The following is a 27,416-nucleotide window of genomic DNA, read 5'->3' as shown; positions in this document are numbered from 1 at the left end:
GAGTGAACCAACGCAGAAGTGTTACACTATAGATATGTATTATGAATTAACGAAAATTTTTTTATATTTATAACGTATATCTCGTAAAAATAGATTTTAAATATACCAAATATATAAAAAAAATCCATAAATATGTACAGCTTCGCGATTTACATATTTTGTGTTTTGTTTTTGAGTAATACTTCCAACGGTGAATATTACTATTTATACAAAATATATAATATTGAAACCAAACCTAATTTCTTATATTTTATGCAAGCTGATAAACCGTGTATACAACGAAGATATAACCTATCTTCATTCGTGTGCGTTTGCAACTCGACATACTGCGATGAAATTGATGAAATTAAACCTCCTCCCAAAGGACAATACTTCATATATGTATCATCACAGGTATGTGAGAATTTTATTTTTTAAATAATGTACACATTTATAATACATACAGAATATTTAGGACGGATTGAGGTTTGAAAAGCAAACAGGAGACATTATTTATTCTACCTTCACATCAAATTATAGAGCAAATGATATAAGTGTGTTATTTACATTTATTATCACTGGAAAAATAGGTGAGTTTGTGAGTTAAAATTACATTGTGTGCAATATGATTTCTTCTATATATTTTAGGAAATGTCGTGATGAGCGTTAATCGAACAAGAACATTCCAAGAAATCATCGGCTTTGGCGGTTCTTTAACTGATTCGGTTGGAATTCTTTTAGGGAATCTTAGTAAAGGCGCAAGTGAAAATTTGATGAGGTACAAATATTATTGTTTAAAAAGGCAAGACGTGCTAATTTAATATATTTTTACACTATGTTATTTTAAGGTCGTACTTTAGTAAGACTGGAATAGAATATAATATGATAAGAACAGCAATTGGCGGAACAGATTTTTCGCCTCGCCCTTACACATACAATATGTCTCCAAAAGACGATAAAAAGTTGACTAATTTCATATTGCAAGAAGAAGATCTTCTTTATAAGGTTAAACACCATTAAAAAGTATGATATTAAATCGATCTAAATGTTACTTTTAATATTTTAAGATTCCGTTACTTATGAAAGCTCAAAGTCTAGCAAAAACTGACGTATTCTTTATTGCTTCTGCTTGGTCTCCGCCGTCATGGATGAAGACTAATAACGCATTAGTAGGAATATCTCGATTAAAGAAAAGATATTTTCAAACATGGGCAAACTATCATTTAAGGTATGATTTAATTAAGTTTTTGCACTAGAATGTACGTTGATAAACAATGCATTTTAGATTTTTAGAAGAATACGAAAAGCATGGAATCATATTTTGGGGAATAACCACAGGAAACGAACCAACGAATGGAATTTTGGGATATGATGTTAATTCATTGGGATGGGGGATGAAAGAATATGTAATTTTTTTTAAAATGATTATTTTAAAAATATGTTTGTAATGAGTTTTGTCATTATATTTTTACAGACTAACTGGTTAATCAATTATTTTGGACCAACCATTCGAAATTCCAAATTTCCTAATACAAAAATATTGATATTGGATGAAAACAAGTATTACTTACCATGGGCAATTGATATGGTCAGTATAATAATGCATACGATATATATTGTGTATCGTGTATACGTTTCCCAATTCATTGAGATTTTCTTTTATTCACACGAGCGTTTTTAATTTTGACTAATGTTTCTGTATTTGAGGATACGTCACTTCCTTGCATCACAAAGCGTTGCAAGGGTTGCCACGCTCATTGAGTTTTTGTATGTGTGCTACCAATGAAGTCATATTCGAGTACATTTTCATCGGTAGATACATATATGTATATTTGTACTAACAAAATTTACTGATTTATATGCTGTTCAAACCCGTACCTAACCTAAATTTATTAACCAAAACCAGCTTGATCTAATACAAGCAATAAGAGTAACTATAGTTTTTGCATTTTCATTTGGTTAATTTGCTTAGGTTAGGTTAGGTTTGGATTAATTTATTTTTAATATTGTAGTATTATGTTGAACAGTGTGACACTACAATTCTTTGAATCCCTGAACATGTAGAAGTGCGTGTATCCTCAGTAGATCATCCATTGCACAGTATAAGTGAAATTGTAAAACAATTGTTTGATTAGTTTGAACTAGCCTAGTCAGTAAAATTTTTTTTTAGAAAGCTCTTTTAATTTTAATTAATATATAGGGATACATTGGAATTTTATAGATAACCTAGTTTTTGTTTTATAGATAATGGAAAATGAAAATGCTTCTAAATACTACGATGGAATTGCTACCCATTTTTACTATGACCATCTATTACCAGGAGTATTAATAGACGATGTTCATGATTATAATCCAGAGAAATTTTTTCTCATGACAGAAGCAAGCTATGGTATTATTATCTCATAATTACACTAAAAAACAATGTATATTAATGTTAATTTTCTACATTTTAGGTGTCTTAATCTGGATGGATCATGGGGTCCATTTAGGCTCGTGGTTTCCAGCTGAATGGTACTTCAGCAATATTTTATTGGTAAAATTTTATTAATTAATGCATATATTTGTAGGTTAAATAATCTAAGTCATTAAATAAATAAATCATTTCAGAATTTGAACCATTGGTATTCTGGTTGGTTGGATTGGAACTTATGTTTGAACCAAGAAGGTGGTCCTTCATGGTCCAAAGGTATCGTAGATGCAAGCGTCATTGTTGATACAGAAAATGACGAATTTTTAAAACAACCAATGTTTTATGCAATTGGACATTTTAGCAAATTTATACCTCGTGGCTCTATAAGAGTGGAAGTACAATTGCTTAATGGAGATATTGATAATGTTGGATTTTTACGACCGGATGGAGTAATCGTCGTGGTATTCTACAACCCGTAAGTATACTTGTTTAAAATGTTTATCTATATAATAATATCTTACCTATCGTTAACTAATGTTTATATCTTTTTAATATTTTCAGATATTCAAACAAAAGACATGTCGTTATTTACGAAGAAAGTAATGGTTATATAGAATTCGACATTTTGCCTAATTCGTTTAACACCATATTATACTGATAATAAAGTGAATTTGTATATAATTATAATAATAAATATTATTGTTATAATTGATATCATCCATTTTCTCAGCTTTTATTAAATCACGTTTTAAATTAAATCTGTAAAAACTTCAAAAAATAGTCAACCGACTTGAAAATTGCAGTCAGCAAATGTGTTCTATATTTTAGGGATATATAATACAAAAAAAGCATCGATTTTACTATTTATAAATATTTTTAAATGCGCAATATGTGCTGTAATGAATGAAAATGTACATTTAAATTAGATACTTAGAGTAAATATACAATATTAAGAAAAAGCTCTTATTACTGATCGAATAAAAGTTTTTTAAGTTATACCGTTGCGGTGCATATTTTTTACTATAATTATTTAATGCAAAATTTTATATTTCAATAATTTATAAAGTGTAAATGCCATGAGTTGCTTTTAATTTATTTAGGGATGTTATTTGTCATAAACGTACTTTTGTTCATTATTCTAAAAATTCTACTAAAACACCAATATATGGTAACGTTTTTTAATATTTACTCACTTAACTTATTTAAGTGCCAGGTTCAAATTTCCAAATAATAAAAGTATTTCTTAATGATTATTATATAATATATCTTATAAAATATTTTAATATTCACAATGTGATAAGTAGTAATAATTTTAGTATATTCAGAAAATAGTTCTAGCTAAAAATATTTTTAAAAGAATTCAAAAATTTTATATGAGATTATGTGATCAAAAATCTGTATATAGTCCACATATTCATAACTAGAAATATTTTTTGTTTTAACTTTCCGATTTATATTATCATTAGTTCTAATCATATTTTAAAATATCATCTTATGTAACCTATACTTCAATTGATTTGGTTTAATTGCTTTGATTTAATGTTAATGAGTGTTTAAAAAGTAAAATCACTAAAATCTAAAATAAAAGCGATATCTTGTAAATTACACTAAAAATAAAAATTAATACAAGAAATAAAAAATAGTTGTACAAACAACTTGTATGATATTATTAAACATGTATTTCTTATAATTATAAAAGAATAATTTTTAAAAAATACGTGTACAACCCTAATATAATTTGCAAAGCAATAAAAAATTATAAACAAATCAATGTGTTTGATTATAATATAATAATAATAGATGGTAAATACATACATATGGATGAACAAAATAATAATAATGTTTTTTTTTATTTATAATTTGTATAAATAAATATAGATAGTACTTTTTATAGATATAAAAAAATAATATTGTATGAACTTGCAACTTAAAACAAATAGAATGCTTTTTAAATAAATTTATTTTAGTTTCTATACATAAATAGTCTAAATATTTGTGATTATTAGGGATTCCAATCCCGGGCCAAAATTTTGATCCCAGGATTTCGGTATTGCAATTAGTCGATCCCGGGATCCCGGGACCAGTCCCGGGATAATTTTAATGTTATTTTATCGATAAAAATAATTTAAAATGAATAATACAATATATTTTTACATCCGTTTTTTATAACGTACAATGTATAAAGTACGTATAATTTTAGTCTTGGATTTAAAATAGAAAATAATATAATAAAAATAAAAAAGGGAAGGTCTTATTTATTTATTTGAGAAGATAAAAAATGAACTTTTGACAATGTATGTACATATGTACATTCATTACACAATTAATGGAAAACATTATTTTGAAAAAAACTCACGAAGTAACACCAAAGCATCAAGCGTTTCATCATTTAGCCTTGATCTGATTTTGGTTCCTAAGCAGCCTGAAGCTGAAAAAGCACGTTCAGACTCACAGCCTCAAAGATTCATAGATGACACGTGCAACTCGCGCAAGTTTGTATACGAAATATAACGATTTTGTCAATAATAATTCGATTGTGCTTAATAAATCAATCAATCCAAAAAATTCGGGATTATGTTTTATAATCCCGGGACTCATCGGGTATTGAAAATCGTTCGGGATCCCGGGATCCCGGGATCCCGGGATTGGAATCCCTAGTGATTATTAAATGTAAAATGTTATTAATATATAATATTATAAAGTGTAAAATAATACTAATGTGTGTAGGTACAACTATATACATACAAGTATATTTATTTCAGTTTATGTTATATAATACTGTTTAATAATATGTTAATAAGATAGTTATAAAACTTATATTTGATAGATTTAGGTGTTAAATTTAGTTTTAGGTTTAGTGTTGTCTCTAGTTACATATTTGACCTCGCAATAATTAGATGTACATATTTCAGTTAAAAGATCCAACTTTAGTTATTTAATCCATACAAATTTTCTGCATTTAATTCGCATATAAATTATTTTATGCTATCATTATATTTTCAATTGTATATTAATATTTTTAACAAACGTCTTAATATAAAATTGATTATATTCTTTTTTTTTCATTAATGCTAATATAATAAACCTTCAAATTTCAATTACTGTTTATTTTAATGTAATATATAATACATCATAGTTATTATTATAAGTGATGTTTAAATATTTATACTGTATCTTCACTATTTAAATATAATTAAATTTACTTAAACATTGTTTAAAAAACATGATCTTGACCCACGTCTACCGTTTTCTTTTGATTCTCTTGATATTTAATAGATCTCGCAATACCCAATTATGTTTAAATTACTTACACGACAAAAAATATTTGTATTTCTGTTTTTAGAGTTGACGTAATTAACTTCAAATTGAACTATCGCTTGCACTACCACAGAACCGCAAGTTTACCAAAAGTTTTTTCATTAATAGTTTCAATCGGTCGACTTTTCTCCAGTACAATATATTATACAATTACTTATTAGTCACTGAAATATACTTTACCGAATATTGTATCTATAATTTAATTTATGAAGTACCTACACTTAATCAGTAAAATTACCGTAGATATATTTAAACAATATAACATGTATTCATCGTGATAAATATATTGTACTTTTTCCTTTCTTCAAGTTTACGTGCCCTTTCTCAATATGATGAAGTGCTTTCTAAAGTTTGCTCCTGAAATGGAAGATTCACTTGGGGTTAAATTGCGGTCGATATATTATCAACAAGGGTAGATGGGTTAATTTATTACAGGCAAAATTTAAATTCTGTTTTAAATAACTCATCTGAAAGATATAAATTGATTCTTTTGTGAGAGAGTGAATTAAAAAAAATTGTTTACCTTACTTGTCTCACAATATAAATCAGCTAATAAAAATTTAATTTAATTAATGTACGTTAATATAATATCTGATAAGTTTTTAACATTATAAAAAACACACTAATTTATTAAAAAAATGTATTATCACCGGGAAAAAAAGTAAAATAATATTTAATGCTTAAAAGATTTGAGAATAAATTTACAATTTTTCTTAAGTACTCATATTTATAACCTTTTATATTAGATTTTTGATTCAAAACATCCCCAAAATAACTTAATAAAGAACATATGTATATAAATTCATATCCATTTATATAACTATTTGGGCTTAAAACATCCGAAAAAGATCTCAGAATCCTTTACAAGTGCACATATTTGTATAAATATCAAAATCATTTACATTTATTCAATCATAAATATTAGCACAGATATTTTTATAACATAATACATGTAAAAAAATTATAACGCAATTTTTAAAAATATATCAGCATTATTTATGAAAAAATTCTGTCTGTAATGTAAATTTTTACTGTTAAAACACCAAATTTAACAAATGTATAACCTTTTATATGACCTCAGAATTATAAACAATTTGTACTATGTTCACATAATTATATTAAATTTTTGATTCAAAATATCCTCAAAACCCTAAGTAATGTTTACATATTTTTTAATATTCAAACCTATTAATTGATTTTTATCTGAAAAGGCTTAAAACAATAACAAGAACATAAGTATTCTTTACATTTTTTTACCCAAATAGTACCCATTTTTTTTTTTTTGGATTTGAAACATTCGTTAGAGACCTCATAAATCATTACAAACTCTAACACAAATACACAAACTTTTAGACAATTTTATGAATTTTTGCTCTAAAACACTCAATAGACTTCATAAATCTTTATGGAAGTTTTGAAATTTGTATATATAACTTCTTACTATGTTTTAGAACTCAAAACACTCGCAAGAAAACACTTAGTTTGTCGAATTTATATTTTTTTGGAGAATATTTCAATTTAACTTTTCTGAAAAATATTTAACGAGAGGTAAGATTATTTATTTTATTTATTTTTACTGTCTTTAAAAAATATATTACATAATTGCTATTTTAAAATATACCAATTGGATGCCTATACCAGGCCTGTGCAAATATCAGTCCGCGATCCATAATGTAGTATGTAACTTAAATTTACCACATTATCAGTTTTTAGATAAATTGTTTTTTTTCTACAGTCTGCGGCCCTAAAAACAAAAAAAATACCATTCTGGTTCGTGACCCGAAAAATTTGTCCACCACACTACCTAATTTTTATTGTAATATTAAGCAAGTTATTTATAAGGAAAACTCCACATTTTTAACTATTAGTTTATTTCAATAAATATCATATATACATATATGTGGAATTGATCTATGCGAACAAAAATATACTATGCATAGTAATATAATCTATATAAGATAGTTAAGTAAAATAATTATTTTACTACTTATAATACTAATCAAAATAAAAAATAAAAGTATTTACTAATATAAAAGTGAAATTTTAATATACACCTAATAATTTACTTTATGTAACTACAATATTTAAAACTAATAAATTAAATATATAAAAATATTTCTTGATATATTTAGATACAATTTTTTTAATAAAATACATTTAATATGCCATTAATTATTAAAATATTTGTAATAATAAAGCAATCAAATAATGACGTATACTATTATAATGCATATTATTTAGATAGTGTAATATCTTGAGCTAATATAAAATTATGTATTTAAAATACGTATTTGTTAAAAAAGCTAACACTAAACATTAATTCTGTTATTGGTTGCTTCTGTTTTATTATTCTGGTTGTTTGCTTGAAGAAGTCCTGAATCAATTGCAGTTATGGATACCTGGAAAAATTAAATTAGAATCAGATAAAAAATAATGACATAAAGAATATATAACACATATTCACGAGAGCTAAATATCAATATATAGTACTTATTTACATAAGAGTTTTACTATTGTCTTATATTATAGTAACTATAAGACACATCTTTATTTATTTATCAACATCTTAATGAATTCTGTATTTTTAGTTAAACGTTTCATTAAAAACAGTTCTAGACACGTCTTGACATTGAAAATTAATTTAATCGATCTTTGAGTTCCAATGCTTTGAATGATGGACCCTCCACTCATTTCTTCTTCTTGAAGTCACTTATATATTATTTAAATTCATGACACCTTCTTAGCTGTTCATAATAACATTTAAATAAACATACGCATGTTAAAGGTAACAGATTCAGTAACAGATTATTTTTTCTCACAGATAAAACTGATCAATTAACGAAATTATCACTTAGCAGGATTAATTAGCACTGCAATTTTAATTAGAGTTGCTATGACAGTTTTGGCAACCGGGTAAAATGACTTTTATTTTTGTGCCATGATTCTTTGCATACCTTATATCACGTGTATTTATTTTTAAATTAGATTCTTATTATCATAAATTCCTTTTCGACATGCGCTCACAAGTTAAATAAATTAAAGCGGTATGAGACTCGTAATTAAGTTTTGCAAACTTTTGCGAGAGATTGCATACGAACAAATTGACAACTACGTTCGCCTCTGGCAAACTTGATAATTAAACTTTCTCGAAAGAAACACTAATTAACATAATGCTCTTTACCTTCAGCGTGATTGGTTCGGAGTCCATTTTCGACTCTTGATCCAACTCGGCCAGCACCATATCCAATACACTCACCAGCCTGTCTACATCGGATTCATTGAGCACCATTGGAGGTTTGAACTTTAAAACATTACAATCTGGACCATCCGAACTAATGAGGATGCGCTCCTCTTTCATCCTGAAAAACAAATTTAAAATATGTAAATATATCATAATTATTGTTCAAATTTATAAAAACAAATATATAAATTTTAATTAATATAATAAATAATCAGGCGTGTGCAGTGATACATTCCCTTTAGCTCTCTTGCGTATAAAGTGACGAGAATGAGTGAGAAGAATTTGACGTGCGTAGCACATGTAACGCATGCCCTTATCTCTCACTCACTCTCATCAGTAAACACGCGAGCGAGCGAAAGCGAATGTATCTCACTGTACGCATCTGATAAATATACAGATTCATGTACTATGCAAGAAGTTAGCTACAAGTAAAAAAGTAAACATTTTATTAATAGTTTTAAGCGTGATATAATGTCTTAATATATGTAATTGCATTCTATATAAATAAATTAAATATTTAAGTCGTGAATATTACATTAAAAACTTTATTGTAATAATGGTTCGTTTGCTTAATTGCTTTATTATCTAGTTCGACACATCTAATCATTTATAAACGACGTTATATGTGTAAACATAATAAAAAAATGTATTTTATATTTATTAATTGAATCCACAAAACTGTACCAAATATCATTGGGTGCGCCTCAGGGCAACGTTCTTGGACTGGTGCTGTATTTTTATACACGATAGATCTTCTTCAGACGAACTCAATAAGAATTACTACATTTTCCGACAACTCTACAATATTCGAAAACGTTTTTTCTGAACTAAAAAAAGCATCGAAACGACTGCAAGATTATCCCTCAAAAGTCCAAATTTGGCTCTCTAAATGGCGAATCAGAGCCAATGAAACAAATTCAATTCATGCTACATTTACACTAAACAAAGATATTTGTCTTTCGGTATTCCTTAACGGGAAATGAATACCACAAGAGAACTCAGTCAAACATCTTGGAATTAATCGCGATAAAAAACACATGGAAAACTGATATTTGAAATAAATGGAAACATCTTAGACCTAAACTTTGCAGGCTGTACTTGGTCTTATTGAACTCAAATTTTCTGTTTGCCTTGCATATCAAATATCAACATTCTTGAGAGACTCCAGAATAAATTCCTGAAGTTTAAGTTTTTTTGTTTCACTGTACTTGCAAACATAATTTCTGAATCATCCTGTAATATCTTTTGTTCAATCCAAACAAGGGAATTAAAACACTTTTTTTTAATTTTAAATACCATATTAAATTCAACATAAATAAATGTATTATCATTTTTTCGATAAAAATTATAGCAATCGTATGGTAATTATTTAACACATCTAAAAGTAATTAATAGTTTCTGTAACTTCTAGTTTTTACAGAGAAATGCAATTATTTGTTATGAACACAAAGTTCAGCCTATTGGATACAAAAATTCGACTAACCTATAATAAAGAAATCTATAAGTAAAAACGTTTAATATTAGTTTTTGGCGTCACTTAAATAAACTAAAAATTGTACATTAATTCTGTGTTAACGTTTACTTTGAGATCAGACAGTTTTATTTACAACGTCTTCCTGCAATTTGCCTCAACAGTTACAATCAAATCCCAAACGATGCAACTACCGGAAACGGACAATTTAAACTACCGAGCAGATGAATCTCTGTCTCACCTAGCGACCACGTGCTTGGCTTGTTGAGTGGCTGGCTCTCTTGTGCGGCGATCCAGGACCAATTCCACACCCACAAAGAAGCCGACGCCCCTCACGTCTCCTATGATGCTGTGGATCTTGGCTAATTCCCTCATCCCATTTAAGAGTCTCGTTCCCACCACCCTTGCATGCTCCATGAGGTTTTCGCTCGAAATCACGTCTAAAACTGCGTTGGCTATGGCGCACGAAACAGGATTTCCTCCATACTGAAATTGATTTCATCGATAATAAATATAAATAAAGCAGTATGTGGTATAAATAACGATGCTAAAGTAGCGAGAGTGAAATTTATAATAGACTTACACGCGAACAACGCTGTAACATAAACTATTTCGTGTAACTAAGTTTACAGCGTACATGAGTGTATATACCTTTCTACCCTCATATGTTTTGACAAAACACTTTAAAGCCATTTGCAACATTAAAACTGAGTTACAATGAAATTTTGTATCAAAACATTTGCTGGCATTGCATCAAAGTATTATGATAATACTATACTTGGAAGAACCACATAGAAACAAACACATTCATCAAAATATGAATAGTAATTTATTTATTTAATAGATATTAATAAAGTGATAATTTTGAGGTTATTTGTATTTTTCAATAACAACAATTTATTATTGATGATAAACACTACCGTTTAAGATAAGCAAATATTTAATTCCAATATATGATTTGCCTTCACTTCAATTAGCCTCCTCAGACACAAAAAATGCAATGAATGCATTTCTCATGATCAATTTCATCGCATTTTAAACACACATATATCAATGAAAATGAAAATAGTTCTAATGACAAGGGATATCGTCTAGGAAAAATATGATACAGCTTTAAACTCCAGTTTTTGATAAAACAAAAAAAAAGAAGAATTGCAGATTACATACAGCAAAAAAAGGTATATATATTTAATTGGGATAAACCAACATTAGTTTATTTTTTACATATTTACTTACATATATATGAGTGTAAAGTTAATAATCTATTTATTTAATTAATAGTTATTTTAATTTATTTTACAATAACATATGTATAATTAATTATCCTTGAATATGTCACTTGAAAAGCAAATAATCAACAAATCTATTTACATAAAAAAAATAGCAATTGAATTTTTTTGATAAGGTGTAAGTGGCCATGAAACTTTTCGGTTAGTTTTATCCGGTGTGTACTAGATTTTTTAAACAGCTTATCGATACTATTATATAATAATAATAATTAAAATTGTACGGCATTGGCATTGACACACTTTCTCAATCATCTATAATTGATTCAATTGATTTCACAAAAAATAACCAATAGCGTCATACAAAGAAGCAAACGGTTTTGTTAGACTATGTTTAATATGTATATAATATTTGTCTGATTTTAAAAGATGAATAAACTGATAAAAAATATTTTCAAGGGTAAAATGACTATAAGATAATAGCACGACGATGAGGTAATTGCTTTAACGCATTGAGCTAGCACATAAACGATGTTTTTTATTATTCAGAATAATTTTATGATCTTAAATGACGTCATAATCATATTTTGCGCCGTAATAATTATCGTAACTGTTATATTTTTTGTAACATTAGTAATAAAATATTAAACTGCTTGTTTATAATATAAAAAAAAATATTTACAAAAAATAATCCGTACCGTGTTGAAGTATTCGACACCTGTGTCTCTAAAACTGGCTGCTATGGCTTTTGTCGTTATAACTGCTGCCACTGGATGACCATTTCCCATGGGTTTTCCCACGGTGACAATGTCTGGCACTACGTCCTGTAATTGGAAGGCCCACATGTGTGTTCCTACTCTTCCAAAACCCACTTGGACTTCATCTGCTATGCAAACGCCTCCTGAAGCTCGGACGTATCTAGGATATAATTTATGCATTATTAAAAGTGCTTAACTTTATTTCATTCCGAGTCGACGCTAATATTAAGGTTAATGCGCTTTACACGTGTAAGAATGTGTGTATATACACTTATAATAAAATAAAACCTATTTTATAAAATGTTTTAGAAACATAAAAAAATATATTAAAAATACAACAAAATGAATCTAAGGTAACATTATTAGTTTTAAGTTAAATTGCTTTATGAGAACATTATATTTAATAAAAAACGTTGCAATATCACAGGAGAGATCGCCACAAAAATTATAGCTTTCTACTTTGCTGAATTCGCTGTAGGAAAATGAAAAAGCTACGTAATATGATTTATTTTATTTTCAAAATTTTATGTTGCAAATTTCTACTTTTTATTAAGATATGAAGAATAGTATATTATCATGTATTTAGATACCATAGTATTCTTCATATTTATTAGTTAATTAAAATACAATAACATACGTATGTATTAAAAAATATCCAATTTTTGTATAATTTTTTTTTTATTATTATTTTTTCTAATAATACAAAAAAAATATAACTAACTATACTGATGGAACACTTTGTGAATTCGTTTCATATACATTTTTATTACATAAAGTAGATTACAGTTTACCAAATAATTGATTAAGTCATGCATTTGATAATGTCAATCACGGTTTACTTTTATGAAGGTCTCATGACGCTATTCTCAAATTACTTGACTGATAGATATCAGTTTGTCAAGTATGAAAACACATTCAGAACGATATATTACCTATACTGGAATACCGCAAGGATCCAACTGGGGTCCATTGCCGTTTCTATTGTTAATTAATGACATAGAAACAGCAATGAATCAAATTAGTTAATGAATGGTGATCGTCGATTTTTGCCAAATAGGCAAAATAAATAACAAAGGATTTATTCGAATTATAGTAATTTATACATCAATTTTATAATTTCATACTCATCAGTACTAATTTGTAAAAAATCTTTAATACAACGTCGATGTACCTTATATGAAATAATTTGCAGTGGAAAACACACGTTTGATATTAAGGCTGTTTCCTTATTTTTAAGAACACTTTTTACAATCATTATGTTAGTATTATTGTTATAGAATCTGTGATTTTATTAAATATAATTTTAAAGTTAAATAAAATGCCTAAATTAAGAGCAACAGCATATGTATTTTTTAAGCAATATAATTTTATATATGATGAAGATAAATATCTAAGAAGAGAAAAATAAAACAAATAGTTTTAAATGCGCACTTTTAAAATATTTTAAAGTTAAACAATATTTTTTATCTTTTAATACACAATAAAAAATTTACAATTTTTTAATAAATAGTGACAAAAGTATGTATCTTATAAAATTGCATGTTTTTTGTGGCGAAACATTTCCCCTGATTTTTCAATATTTAAAAATTTGTTGGGGCGGTCAATCTATGTTTGCATACGGGCGGCACAACCTCCTAGATGCGGCCCTTGCTCGACCGCTATTTATTACTTTAGAAAACCTAGATTGTGTTTACTTTTGAAGCCTTAAAAATTCCATTTGCATGATATGGAGAAGATTTCTTTAAGGACTTTATCTTTAGATTTCGCCTTAAAAATAAATTACTCATTTAAGAGTTGTTGGCAGATAACTTTTTTAAATCTTTAATTGTTACCTGATAAGCGTAAGTCCAATGTGTTATAACGGGGTAAATCTGCACCAACTGGGTAAATCAATCAGGGATGATGAATAGCCACAAGTAAATATTAACCACCAGATTAAAAGTCTGGGAATCGGTTATAATAATGATTATCTGTATTAGATGTCACTTTTCATGTTTTTTCAGCCGCATTTTTTATAAATAAAATTAAATCTGACGCCGTGGCTCGAACCCCTGATCTTCGGGCTACCAGTCTAGACCTTATGGACTACGATATTCCGAGCAAATTTTTACTCAATTGCTAAAACAGTAGACAATAAAAAAATTACTACTTTAGAATTAAGTTATTAAATTAACTGCTAACATTTTTTTATTACAAATCTATCCATCATGACTTGCAAGTTTCCTAAATGCATTATGATGGCCATTATAATTATACAATTAAGCATTTAAAAATTCAGATCAACCACAGATGTGCAATTAAGGATTGCAATAATACCGGAATTTTAAATACCGATATAAAAACAATCAACACCAGTACTACCAGTATTGACATTATTATTATTTTTTGCCCCGAAAAAATAATACGTGTACCTCTCGCATGATTCACCATGTTTATTGATTATAAAAACCAAAACATTCGAATTTTCTTTTAATATATTTAATATTTTAATAAAAAAACTTTCATTAATTATAAGAAAAATATTTATCAAAAATACAGGTGCCAAATCTTTTTTCTTTTGGAACAATAAATATAGGACAACATCGTCTTTGATCGACCGCTTCTGGATGCCTCGTAAGTTTTTATACCAGGGGTCATAACATTCGCCCATTTATTCTAATAAAATATATTACGTATTCTTTTTTGTCCATTAGGATTATCCGAAAGAAAGGAGTGCAAAGAAAATTGTATATTTGTTTGTTCAAGCTGTGACATACTTTTTCTTAAAACAGATTTATATATTTATTTATTTTTAAAAACAGATCTAGATATTTATGAGATTGATTTATTTATATTATTTTATTTTATTTATTTCAAATTTAATATTGATTTTATATATCTTAATTATATTTATTTTCAATTGATTATTGATTTCTCGTATATTTTTTATTTATATTCATGTTAAAACTAACATTAATCAAATTTGAGTTATAAATGTTTATGTAAATAAAATAGAATATAAAATAGATAAATACTGCATAACCATTTTAATCCCAGACAATTTGGCCTAACATATTAGAATTTATTTTTGAAAAAATCATAGATTTACTTTTTTGTAAATATACATAGTATGTGATATGTATGTTTTATGTTATGTTATACATATATGTTTTAAGAATTTTAAACTATTTTTGTAAACTCTCAATGATGTAAAGTAATAAAAAGCAAAAGATAAATCAACTTTGATGTAAAAGAGCACACGTCAACAGATTTTAATTATATCCTCTAGTAAAACTTATTTTTAGTTAATAATAACTACTATGAAAGCTAGCGTGAAAGAAACTTTGTTCAAAAAATAGAGGAATATTCGAAAAGTAAAGATACAATGATACTAAAAATGGAAGTTATTTTTTACTCAGTTGGCAATATAGAATCCGGGAGTAGAATTAACTATGCATAAAATGACTCTAATTACTTATCATGCCAAATCCGAAGTACGTTCAGCAAAAATATAGACAACTTCTGTAATCATCGCCTACTTGTTAAACAACAAGTGTTATAAGCTATTGATAGACACCTTACAATGAATGAATAATGTAACATTTTTTGTACTGCATTTTGAAACTGCGACCAAAAAATTAGGCCTTTCATAAAAAATTAATTGTGATACTATTTTTAAAATGCATCCTTGGTGACAAAATATCGAAAAGTAAAAAAAATGTCTTTGTATTATACTTTCTGAATACACTTCGTATCCTAAATATACGTATAAAAAATGTATATACTCACTCGTACACTTTTTTAAAGTATCCAGCCGGTGGTACTATCTGACCACCGCAGCTCTGTAGACTTTCTGCTATATAGGCGCAGACCCCCTTGCTCTGGAACGCCAATTGACCACATATTTTCCCAACCTCATCAGCATACAGCGCTCCTAGCTCCCCGTCTGACCCACTGCTATCCCCTGCTCTGTACGCCCCTCTGTATATATCCGGTACTGGTGCCTAAAACGACACGTTTACCATTCAATGCTAATACAAATTTGCATTCATTTAACCGGGGCTTAATCGAATCTGACGGTTGGTACGTACAACATGAACCCAGTCCTGCTGCGGAGGGCCCCCAGGAAGCTTAAACTTGTAGGGGGAGATGTCAATCAAGGTGTTTAGATGTCCGTGATAAGCGCTGTAAAAACACAAGTATGGTGACACGTTCTAACAACAATATAATTTAAACTACAGTTCAGAACAGCTTCGGTATTTGTCGATATCCTTTTAAGAAAGTACAATTAGTCAAATAATACTTATGTGTGATCTATCTTTGTTCAACTCTCATCTATATTTAAAAAAACATCAATGAACAAAAAATAAAATTAACATTTAATGACTACATTACAAAATACAAAATACGAGGCACGGTACAACAAGTCTGACATTGTCTAATATGTAATCTAATTAAGGTGAGAAACGAATATTGGGACAAAAATAAGTGCGGAAAAATGTGGCATTTTTAAGTTATTAAAATCGTGAAAATTACTATGTTGAATAATAAAAAGATCGTTTATTTTCTTTAATAACGTGGTGCATGGTATTCCATCAATAACGTGTCTTATTCAAGGCTAAAAACTATACATTTTTTGCTTACAATATCCTCCTAAACAAATCAAGATTACCAAGGTATGACGAAGATACACCGTGTTTCTTAAAATCGTTCTTCAATTTTTCTTAACATAATAAAAAAAAAATATTGACATTTTATATTTAATGGCATTTGCGTTAAATTTTGCACAAAAGCAATATACTACTTCCAAAATATCAGAAAATGTTGGACCTCTTCTCGCATTGGTTATAAAACATATGGACTCATGCAGGGTTATTACGTGAAATATTTCTCTCAAACTTCGATGAAACAGTTGCAGGCCTCGAAAGGCCCATACATCCCTTAACGCAGCAGCCCTGTCACTAAAGACGAGCTGATCTTCTACCACATCTGCAGCCACAATATTTTTGATGATTTTACTGTGATATGTGTGGTTTTATGAGCTGAAATAAAGAAACGCAAAAATAACAGCATTAGACACGCTCTACTCGGTTGGCACATGTATACAAAATCTACAAATTATGAACATATTATTAGTTAAACATAACATTAAACTGTTTAATGACACCTGTTGTTTTGGAAGGCACTGCAAAGCACGACCAGGGCCAGAGATTTTAACCCTATTTGGAATATTTGGAATGCCTCGCGCGACCCACACATTTTTACAGCGACCGCAAAATGTTTCCATGTGTTAAAACCTCTGCTCCGAGTAATAATATAATGAAAAATAAAAATGAAAGACATACAACACTTTCACAATGTTGTATTATTTTGTTAAATGTTTTAAACACTAACCCTTAATCGTTAGTATTATAAAATCTAATAGAATAATAGTGGCAAACCATGATTCTCGAGTTTGGTACGAATGAGGCCCTTGTTGGTAATTTTTGATATATGTGTGTACTCACTGGTCTAGCGTGATAATGTCTTTGTTTCTGGTGTGTATCCTTGCTAGACGAAGGGCTAAATCGTTGGCTTCTGATCCGGAGTTCACCAGGAAGCAGACGGATAAGTCTTCGGGCATTGTTTCTACCAGTCTTTGAGCGAGCACCACCAGTTGGTCGTGCAAGAATCGATTGTTGGTAGATAAGAGGGACATCTGCCTGCATCCTGCTTCCACGACGCGTGGATGACAATGGCCGACTATATAAAAAAATAAAAAATTACGAGAGATCCAGAAAATTATTTAGTATCTATAAAACAACTCTTAATATTTGTTTCAATCTCAATAAATAAAACCCCCATAGTTTGTCTGCACTTCGATATTAAACTATGTACATTAGTTGGTAACTCTTCATCCAAAACTTTACTATAATTGCTGTTTTAGAGATGTGAGATTTGTATATCAAATGTATTACAATGTTAAAAACATTTATTATGTTATTTAATATATAATAGATACAGAGCTAACTAAATTTACACTCCATCGTAATTTGCATTAGTAGTAAACTGTTTTATAATATGGCCCCAATCACTGAGGTGTGAAAAATAAATATTTAATAATACTGCAAAGGTACTACATACGACATATATTGGTTTATTCAACCGATTATTTTTGCTTCACTACAATAGATAATTTTAGCCAAAGTTATCACAAAGGTAATTAAATAATTTCATTGCCGCCAAAATGCGCAGAGGCAAACTCTACTATCTCGAGCTACAAATAAAGACATTTATTTTTATCTTTATGATATTTGTATCAAACTGTGTTCTAAAATGTAAATAACCAACGCGATAACCTTGGCTTGTTTGCCACCAGTTACGATGACACGTTAAAATAAAAATGTCAACGGGTAATTGAACTTGTATGAACATAAAGCGTACTGTAAACAAACACGCTTTGTTCACGCGTATCGCGCTCGTGTTTTATTTTTAATAAATATTATATGTGGTATTTTTAATAAATGTTATAAATATATTACGATTGTGACGTACGAATGTCGACCTAAGTCTGTGCAAAATGTGTTATTTATTGTTGTGCTATATTCATAGTGCATGATGTATTCCAAGTAATTATGATAATATCCTTATCGGCATAGTAAAAATATGAACGTTTTATGTATTTTCTTATCGCGTTTTTTATTAACGACGACAGTCGTGACATCATGAAATTTATATCATTATAAATTTCTTTTATCACGTGTAGATTATTGAATGTTAAATGAATAATTGGAATAGAGCTCATGACAACCGTCTCTAAGAGCGAAATAATTCGCTACATAAAAATACAGGTACATGACAAAATATTAATGCTTCTTCTGAAACAATGGTATTTATTACGATAGTTCTACGAATATTTCAGACTCGAATAGCGTCACAAACGACTTATATTTCGTTATGGTAACTGTCCCAGTTTTGATTTGCAATATTATCGATTGAAAGTCTATTCCAAGATGTTTTGGAATACAAAAGAGACTCCCATTGACAAAAAAGAGAAGACGATTCTATATCAGCACCGTACAAATCATAACATATACGTATACATATATTTTTTCAATCGCTGTAACCAATCATACTTCTACAGTATACCCTTGATTCCGTATAATTAATTAAAATTTTGTGTAGTTTAATTTTTTTTTAAATACTACTTTCGAAATCATCATCCAAAGAGCGTATTACAATCATGACTTGCGGGAATGCAAATGTAACTCATAAAATGAAACTTTTGGTGACTAGAAAAGCAAAAAAATTTAGGCCTTGTGTTACAAATGTAATTCAACCCATGAATCAAGGTATTGTATCAGTGAAACTGATTTACCGTGCTGTTTCAAAACTTTTGTTGGGAACGATGATGACCTGATCAATTTCTGTAAAATATGGCTTGATTAATTTCTACGATTCAAATGATCTTGGTTCCCAATGCTTGAATGATGCAGATACCATTTCTATTGACACTCAAACAAAAGAAGGGAGTGATGGTAAGAATAGTTACAACACTTATGTTAAAACTGTAAGCAAAGGGGACTTGAATATAACGCTATAAAATCTCTTGAAAAATTCGTACTGATATTCAAAAAACTATTTAAAAAAAAATATAAGCCAAACGAGAATCACAGATCTACTAAATAAATTAATATAATCTCAAACTGTGATGTAAATATATTATACATATTTTAAAATGAAATAAAAATTTATAATTATCCGGTTAATATGAATCCTCAAATATACGTATGTAATATGTGATGATTTAGATCAAGTGAATAATTTGGATTCATTGCCAGGTAAATCGTGCACCGTTCAGCGTCAATAAATGTCATGCTAAAACATTTTCTGGAAAAGCGATCTACACTATGATCTCTGAGGAATTCTTCTTAAAAGGAAATATCTACAAACGATCTTGGCATCTTATTTATTTATAACTTGAATTTCAACTCTCACTAATAAGGCAACAAAAATGCTGTTGTTTAGAATTCTAAGCTTTCACAATATAAATTATAAACAAGCTTTTGATTGTATATAACATATTAAAATATATATCGGTAATATCGAAATCTAGTAGCATGAAATATTCCTTACTATTAGAATGGATACAAAGGAAAATCCTAAGATATTTTTATTTAAAGTAATGTTATCACGACTATCTAATTACTGTAGTATGTAATTAAGCATTTCTCCAAGATTCTCAGAAAGAAATAGAATAACACGTTGCGTTGCAATCGTTAAATTAAACACACTTTTTAATCTACCTTTAGCGAGAATATCTGCAGAGATAGATATCTTTAATGATTCGTATAGGTAGTTAACGAGCTTTTAAATCAATTTATCGTTTCATTAAATTTACATTATCTTTATTTATCATAGTTATATAAGATAATATATAAAGTACATGGCACATTGGCGTTAAGCTGAAACACGTGTTTATAAATACATAAATATATCGTAGTGCATATTATTACAGATAGGCACATTAAGCTTCTGATTAAATCAAAATAAAAATAAATAATATTAAGACACATTACCTTATATCAATATTGTGTATTGTGCTTTATATTTTAAATTAAAATACTTTACTAATAATACTATAGTATTTTTATTTAAAATATAAAGCACAATACACAATACACAGAAAAGAAAATGTGTCCTAATAATTAATAATTAGGATACATTTTATTTTCTTAAATTCACATTTATATTAAATGTATATTATTGTAATGATGAAATATAATAATCGCTAATATAAAATTAGGTACGTGGTTTTATTACTAAGCCGATTATATGAATTACGTTTTACTTATGGGTTTAAAAGTTAATTAATTTTTCAAACCTGGATAATGCTTTTCTAAGAAACTGTTCAAATGTTTAAATCTTTTTTATTTAAAAACCACTCTGATTTAGTTCATTCTAAGCTAGATCATTTGGCATTGGCCTCAAATATATCAGGTGATCTATTGTCGTGCGTTCACTCCTAATTATATTTAGCTCTTTGCGAAATATCTCAGAATTCACTGTCACTATTTTTATATTATCATAACAGTCTAGATCGCTAAAAATATAAACTGCATTTTACGCAATATATTAATACTTGTCGTCGATTAATTTTCTTATCCAATCCTATTGCATAAATACTACACTTTATAATAAACTAATCGACGGATACTGACGCTGAAATGGGGCCATGTAGATTATAGTCAACTATTCTATGCTGTTTCAACATTGATTGTAATAACTAGTTCAATGGGCATATTGAATCAGACTTGACGGTGTGACACGACAGTATTATCTATTTCTAAGCGTATTGAATAATTCATGATGGAGTCTCGGAAACTGTGAGAAATAACATTTAATTGAATCTTACTGATTTTATTTAACGTTTATCAATCAAATACTATGTTTACAATTTATTCTTAAAATTTTTTTTTATATTTACATGTTGAATAGTAAGTTTCTAGTAAAGTTTAGCAATATGCTAATTGAATAGACAAATAGTTATATTGTTAGTAAACAACACTCATTCATAAATAAAAGTTATAATTAATAGCATAAGCTGGAATTACAGCGTCAAAGTATACAACTTGAATGACAATAAATAAAATAAATTAAATCAACTAGAAAAAAAGGCAAAAATTATATATAATTATTTAAATGGCGTTTTAAATTATTTTTATACTTTATTAAAAAATAAAAATAAATATAAATATTTTATTAAACTTACATTTTCATGCATTCTTTTAATTAAAAAATAATTATAAATAAATGTGGCATCAAATTTAAAATTAATAATACGAACTCATTAAAAGCATTAGTAATAACTACAAATAATATATAGAACAGCAAGATAAATAGCTAATCAGACCAACATTTGAAGAAAATTTGTCAAACGTAATTTGGATTAGTTTGATGACCGATTTAACAGCAATGAAGACAACAACTGTGTAAATGCCAACAACCAGCAAGATATTAGGTATAAAATAATGAATGAAATAAATATTTTTATTTCTCCCACTGGAAAATTAAGTATTGAAGCAAGTAACCATAGAGTTGTTCCTACAATAGAGTTGTTCCTTCAAAATATATTTACTCTAAGTTAAAAGGGTATTTAAAAGTATATAAAGTAAGTAAACCTAATATAAGAGTAACCCTCTATCGTAATCAAATTACATTAATTATGATAGAGGGGCGACTGATATATTAAATTTTTCGGAGAGGTATTTTAAGTATTGCCACTAATATTAATGGTAATTTTGAATATTAAAATAAAAGTTTATAATACTAACCGTGCGCTACGTTATTGATGCAATCCAAGTATCTATCGCCATTTTCATCAAACATGTATTGAGCTTGTGCCCTCACAATTTTCAGTGGCGAAGAATGAAAGAACAGCTGGCAATTTCTCCTATTAAAAAATATTTTTCATTTTAATGCAATAAAATATAGCACATACACCACGAAAATAATACATACCCCACGTGTTTCTGTCTCAATTTAATGGTTTCAGATTTAGGCATATGTTCCAGTGAAGTCATCTTGGTTATGCTAATAAATTAAATTATTTTTCCATATAAAATTTTCCTAATAATTTTCTAAATGTATTTTTACTTACTTTTTATAGAAGTAGATAAATATATATAAATAGAGGAATGGCTGAGGTCTGACACGGACTGACCGCTTCTAAAGCGGCCGTTGAGCCAACTGCTGGTAGCGAGAAATGATAAACTTGGCAGCAATGTTGACATCAACTCGAATACGAGTTCGCATCCGTCACCTAACTGATCACAGTCAATAGCTGATAGTATGATAACAAGCAATAAAATCAAACGGTAATTAACTAATTATAAGATATGCAAAAAAAAACAAGTTTACACACTATGTAAAATCACGCAATATTAACTGTTCAAATAGCCATAATTTAATGTTCGGATTTTATTTTATTAATATAAATGAAAGTTGATAATTAAGATGTAGTTTTCTAATGCTCAAAAGAATCGCAGATTTTTTTACTTGCTGCTAAAATTACAACGAAGTTCATCGTTAGCATCAAAAAGTATTCGTGCTTAAAAAAAATCGCAATCCAAACATTACTTAATGTAGTGTATTAATGCGTGTTGTAATTTAGAAATGTGCGGAATATTACGTGCAGTACAACTAACGTCAATGATTCATAATTCGTAATCATCTCATTTACCAGTTATTCGAAAAATAATATAGATAAATCAAAGTCCATATAATGTTTCAATGTGGATTCAAAAACTTTTAAGACCAGCTACGCGCCCTCACCGACAGACCTGAAGATCACTCCTGGAACTCCCAAACCACCAGCCACACGAAGAATCACACTGGACACTCGCCGCACGCAGCCACAAAAACCCGGAGGATCATCTACGTTCATTACCACCTGCGCCACCTTCACCGCAGTTGGGTGAAACGTCGCGCCGTTAATCGTCCATTGTCACGTGTAAATATAACTAATAAAAAGTCTACTAAAATTCACACAAGAGTCTCATTGGCCGCGAGGTTAACCACCCCTAGGGCTACGACCCCTAAAGTTTTATTCCTCGGTGTGTCTATATTGTTATTGAGTGGTTCAAAACCTAATGAACTAATCGTCAGTTTTGTAGCGAATATATTTATAAGCAGTATAATGTTAATAGTCCATAATTTAGTTTGAGTAAAAAAACGATATTATTGTGTATTTGCAATTAAGATATCGACTAGGCAAATTTTAGTCGGTTAGTAAAACCTCAAATGGGTACAATTAATCAGGTTAAGGATAAAAATAACGACCCTTAATGAAGACCGAGTGATAGCAGTTAAAGTGGTTTTCACTAGTGAGAAATCGCGAAACATTGCTAAATATACAAATGTGACTTAAAGAGTGGGTGAATACGGTCGTATACCTGCCAAACACACATACACATATACATTTATTTTTGGTTAAGTTTTTACCGGTTTTATTCAACACGTTACTTAGCTTTTTGAGATGCGTTCAACTACGTCGTTTTTTATTCAATCTTGCGTTTTATTATTTTTCCGCTTGTTTGTTACTAAGGAAACAACAAGTGCATTCATTTTTAAATTGGTTTATTTGTTTGTGTTTATATTTGTATGAACTTTGATAAAATTTAATTTAACTTGGCTTAAGATCAGTTACCAAATATCCAAAGTTGCTTTCGCGCCATCTTTTTTATTTAGTGCTATTTTTTTTTTAATTTCGATTTCAATTTTTTCTCTATATTTTTTACAATTCGGTTATTAATTTAGCCTAAAGTTTTTAATTTTAGCCTGAACTTTAAAATTTTTTCTTAGTTTTATCAAAGCTTAGCCTACTTTTATACCGCTAGCTTTCATAATGTATAGACGGGGGTAAGACGAAAGTAAAGAGATTAACCAATCTGTTAGTGTTATCGATAGTATTTTAGTCCGATAAAACTGCCTTTCCTCGAATCAAGGTCGCGCGTCAAGAAGAATAACCGCCGATTTTCTCTCAATAAAAAAGTTATACATAAAATTTCTATACTTTACGCTATTCAGTAAAAGCAATTTCGATGTTTTTTTAATAAATAAGCAGTTTATTAAACATATCCAAAAAAGTTTATCTGCGCTTAAAAGTTAAAAATTAGCTACTCGCGAGTAGCTTGCTATAAAATATCTATACCTATACACAAATATATTAAATCATGCTTTTTATGATTATCACCCCTATTTTTTTTCCTAAATAGTATAAAGTTTGGCGACGGGGTGGTGACGGGTGGCAATTAGACACAGATTGAGCCGCTGCAGTAATGTTTTTATTGCTGATTAAATTTGTTTACATTTGAACGGAGCATGAGCCCAACAGGCCGAGGGCTGCCATGCGAGAGAATAACTGTCACGCCAGTGTTACCCAAGAGCCGCCAAGTTTTGCCCATAACGAAATCTAGGCTCCCACAAAAGGATGTTAAATTTAATTTATTATATTGAATGATATCAGTTTGAGGTTATTAACGTATTTATTCTTTTTAAATTATAAAATTGTCTTTTATTGATAAAAAGTACCAAAAATGAATTCGTTTTTTATTGCAGAAATAAAATCGTCTAGAAATAAATATTTTTAAGATAATATGTCTTAATAATATCTGTTACTGTGTCTAATTATTATAATATTAAAATATGTGTTTTTATTTGCTATGTTTTAAATTAAAAGTATTTTTAGTAAAACAAAAATAATAGTATAATTGCTTAATAACTATTAATTAAATTTATAATACTTCATAATTAATTTATAAATTGTAAATAGTAACCAAACGTAATGGTCGAATTACTGCGCGCTAAGACCAAGATAATGTCACGCGGCATTATTTTGACGCATGCTAACCTCTTCGTTCGGATATGATTCTAGCTTCGTAAATTCGTAGGTCGTGTAAAAAAAATACTTTGTAATAATCTTAGATAAACCGAAAAATTGTGTACGTTTCCATAACTCAACTTTGAACTGATATTTTAATTAAAAACGAACTTGACAATATTTTTAAGTGGATTCATTAGTGATTTCAAAGAGGTTAAGACAAGTTAATAAAACAATTTTTTTCTTTCTTAATTTCTATTAAAAATTTCCATTGCATTTAAAGAAAAAGTTATTTTCTATATTTAATATTTAAGTAAGTAAAAAAAACTTTTAACTTGTATTAAAATAAATAATTATGTAAAATTGATAATTTAAATTTTAAATGGGAAGAAACATTTTAATTTGTATATTTTGCCTGAAGTTTTGTTATTCAATTTTGATCTAAATTTGGTAGCTAAACAATTTATTGCTAAAAAAAGATTCAGCCTCTGCACTTGTTGAAGTAATTGTAATAATATAATTGTATACTGCTTAAGATAATTGTATGCTTCGATTTGATAACTATCATTCTTAACCAATATAATTTTTTTATTACAGATATGAGATTTGATAATTTTTACTTTTGGTTCAGCTGTCAACAAGCTACTTGTGATTGCATTGTATAACTACTGTTTCATCGTTATTTTTTCAAATGAAAAGGATACCGAAGGTTCTAGGATTCGGTGAGGAGAATCCAACTGTAACTCAAAATTTTATAGTGTATATTGCTAGATTTATTAAGTTAATTTATTGATTTTTATTTTTTTTTCATAATAGTTTTTCAACAATGCTAACGGAAATGTGACATCTTTATCATCGTCATTGAAAGAATTGGGATTTAGAAAATATTTCAACATATCAGAAAAACCGTTCGTCCTCATTTCTCTAAATGTTTTTAAACATATTACGGACCGCTAACGTTACTTCATCCACTTTTTTAAATTTTTTATTGTGTCAAGAGATGATAGTGATTTTAATTTATTATAATTTTAATTGGTTACCTCACATTTGATTTTCGTAGCTATTTCTAATAGCTTGAATGAATACTGAGGTGTTTAATTAAATCGAGTTAGATTGTAACTTATATGATATATTGCTCTCAACCATGAGTTGATTTATTTACATAATCACTTTTTTGTTCTTTTTTTATTTACCCGTCAAATAATTAGTTACCAATATAAAATTAATTATAAATCTATTTTAACCAGGGCTGTGGAGTCGTTAAAAAAAAACACGACTCCAATTCCGATATTTACCAACAACACGACTCGACTCCGACTCCGACTCAAAAAAGTTAAATTTTATCAGGTATTTTTGGTGTTTATCTACACGTTTAATATTCATACGCTATACACATTCATTATTACGCAATTAAAAATTCATAAATTTCATAATTTAAAAAATGCTCGGAGTCGCTCATTTTTCACGACACCGACTCCGACTCCAACTCCGGCCAAAACACCACGACTCCAACTCCGACTCCGACTCCACAGCCCTGATTTTAACTTCTTCTGAATTGCCATTGTTCTGTTTTGTCAAAATTATGATTTTACATGTTCTATTTTGTCACAGTTCTGATTTAACATGTTCTGTTTTTCCATATTCTGATTAGTCCGGTTACGTAATAGTAGTGCT

At 28.5% G+C, this 27,416-nt stretch overlaps 2 protein-coding genes across 3 annotated transcripts; one reads left to right on the top strand and one right to left on the bottom strand.

Annotated features, from left to right (window-relative positions):
* LOC148232047 (lysosomal acid glucosylceramidase-like) lies at positions 1-3,623 on the top strand. Of its 2 annotated transcripts, XR_015810648.1 has the most exons (13): positions 1-190; positions 260-393; positions 455-569; positions 628-757; positions 828-984; positions 1,047-1,207; positions 1,265-1,385; positions 1,454-1,567; positions 2,224-2,368; positions 2,433-2,512; positions 2,587-2,665; positions 2,751-2,864; positions 2,951-3,623. XR_015810648.1 is itself a non-coding variant. In XM_088192175.1 (12 exons), the coding sequence occupies exons 1-12, from the start codon at positions 133-135 to the stop codon at positions 3,045-3,047; spliced, it is 1,590 nt and encodes a 529-aa protein (XP_088048301.1). In that variant the 5' UTR covers positions 1-132; the 3' UTR covers positions 3,048-3,623. The 2 variants fall into 2 exon arrangements, 1 of the variants encoding a protein (XP_088048301.1); XM_088192175.1 differs by having other exon boundaries at positions 2,587-2,864.
* Positions 3,624-7,561: 3,938 nt separating this feature from the next.
* Positions 7,562-23,701, bottom strand: LOC148232046 (alanine--glyoxylate aminotransferase 2-like). The gene is made up of 10 exons (XM_088192594.1): positions 23,022-23,701; positions 22,883-22,954; positions 22,696-22,814; positions 17,890-18,124; positions 16,474-16,567; positions 16,172-16,386; positions 12,344-12,563; positions 10,661-10,905; positions 8,889-9,066; positions 7,562-8,106 (listed from the first exon to the last, which is right to left on the bottom strand). Exons 2-10 carry the CDS (start codon positions 22,942-22,944, stop codon positions 8,017-8,019), a joined length of 1,458 nt encoding a protein of 485 aa, XP_088048720.1. The 5' UTR covers positions 22,945-22,954; positions 23,022-23,701; the 3' UTR covers positions 7,562-8,016.
* Positions 23,702-27,416: the final 3,715 nt, after the last annotated feature.

Source organism: Plectrocnemia conspersa, unplaced genomic scaffold (assembly GCF_051122295.1).
Source record: "Plectrocnemia conspersa isolate PC_06_02 unplaced genomic scaffold, ASM5112229v1 ptg000009l, whole genome shotgun sequence".
Taxonomy (NCBI): Eukaryota; Metazoa; Arthropoda; class Insecta; order Trichoptera; family Polycentropodidae; genus Plectrocnemia; species Plectrocnemia conspersa.
This window is presented reverse-complemented; position numbering and strand designations above follow the sequence as displayed.

Bases quoted from the DNA above. Each gene is read 5' to 3' on its own strand.
- LOC148232047 (XM_088192175.1), top strand. From the start codon at position 133: ATGTACAGCTTCGCGATTTACATATTTTGTGTTTTGTTTTTGAGTAAT. The intron at 758-827 runs GTACAAATATTA...TGTTATTTTAAG, and splicing joins GCAAGTGAAAATTTGATGAG to GTCGTACTTTAGTAAGACTG. The intron at 2,513-2,586 runs GTAAAATTTTAT...AAATCATTTCAG, and splicing joins ACTTCAGCAATATTTTATTG to AATTTGAACCATTGGTATTC.
- LOC148232046 (XM_088192594.1), bottom strand. From the start codon at position 22,944: ATGACTTCACTGGAACATATGCCTAAATCTGAAACCATTAAATTGAGA. The intron at 12,564-16,171 runs GTGAGTATATAC...ATTATATCCTAG, and splicing joins TACTTTAAAAAAGTGTACGA to ATACGTCCGAGCTTCAGGAG. The intron at 9,067-10,660 runs GTGAGACAGAGA...TTTGTTTTTCAG, and splicing joins GCCAAGCACGTGGTCGCTAG to GATGAAAGAGGAGCGCATCC.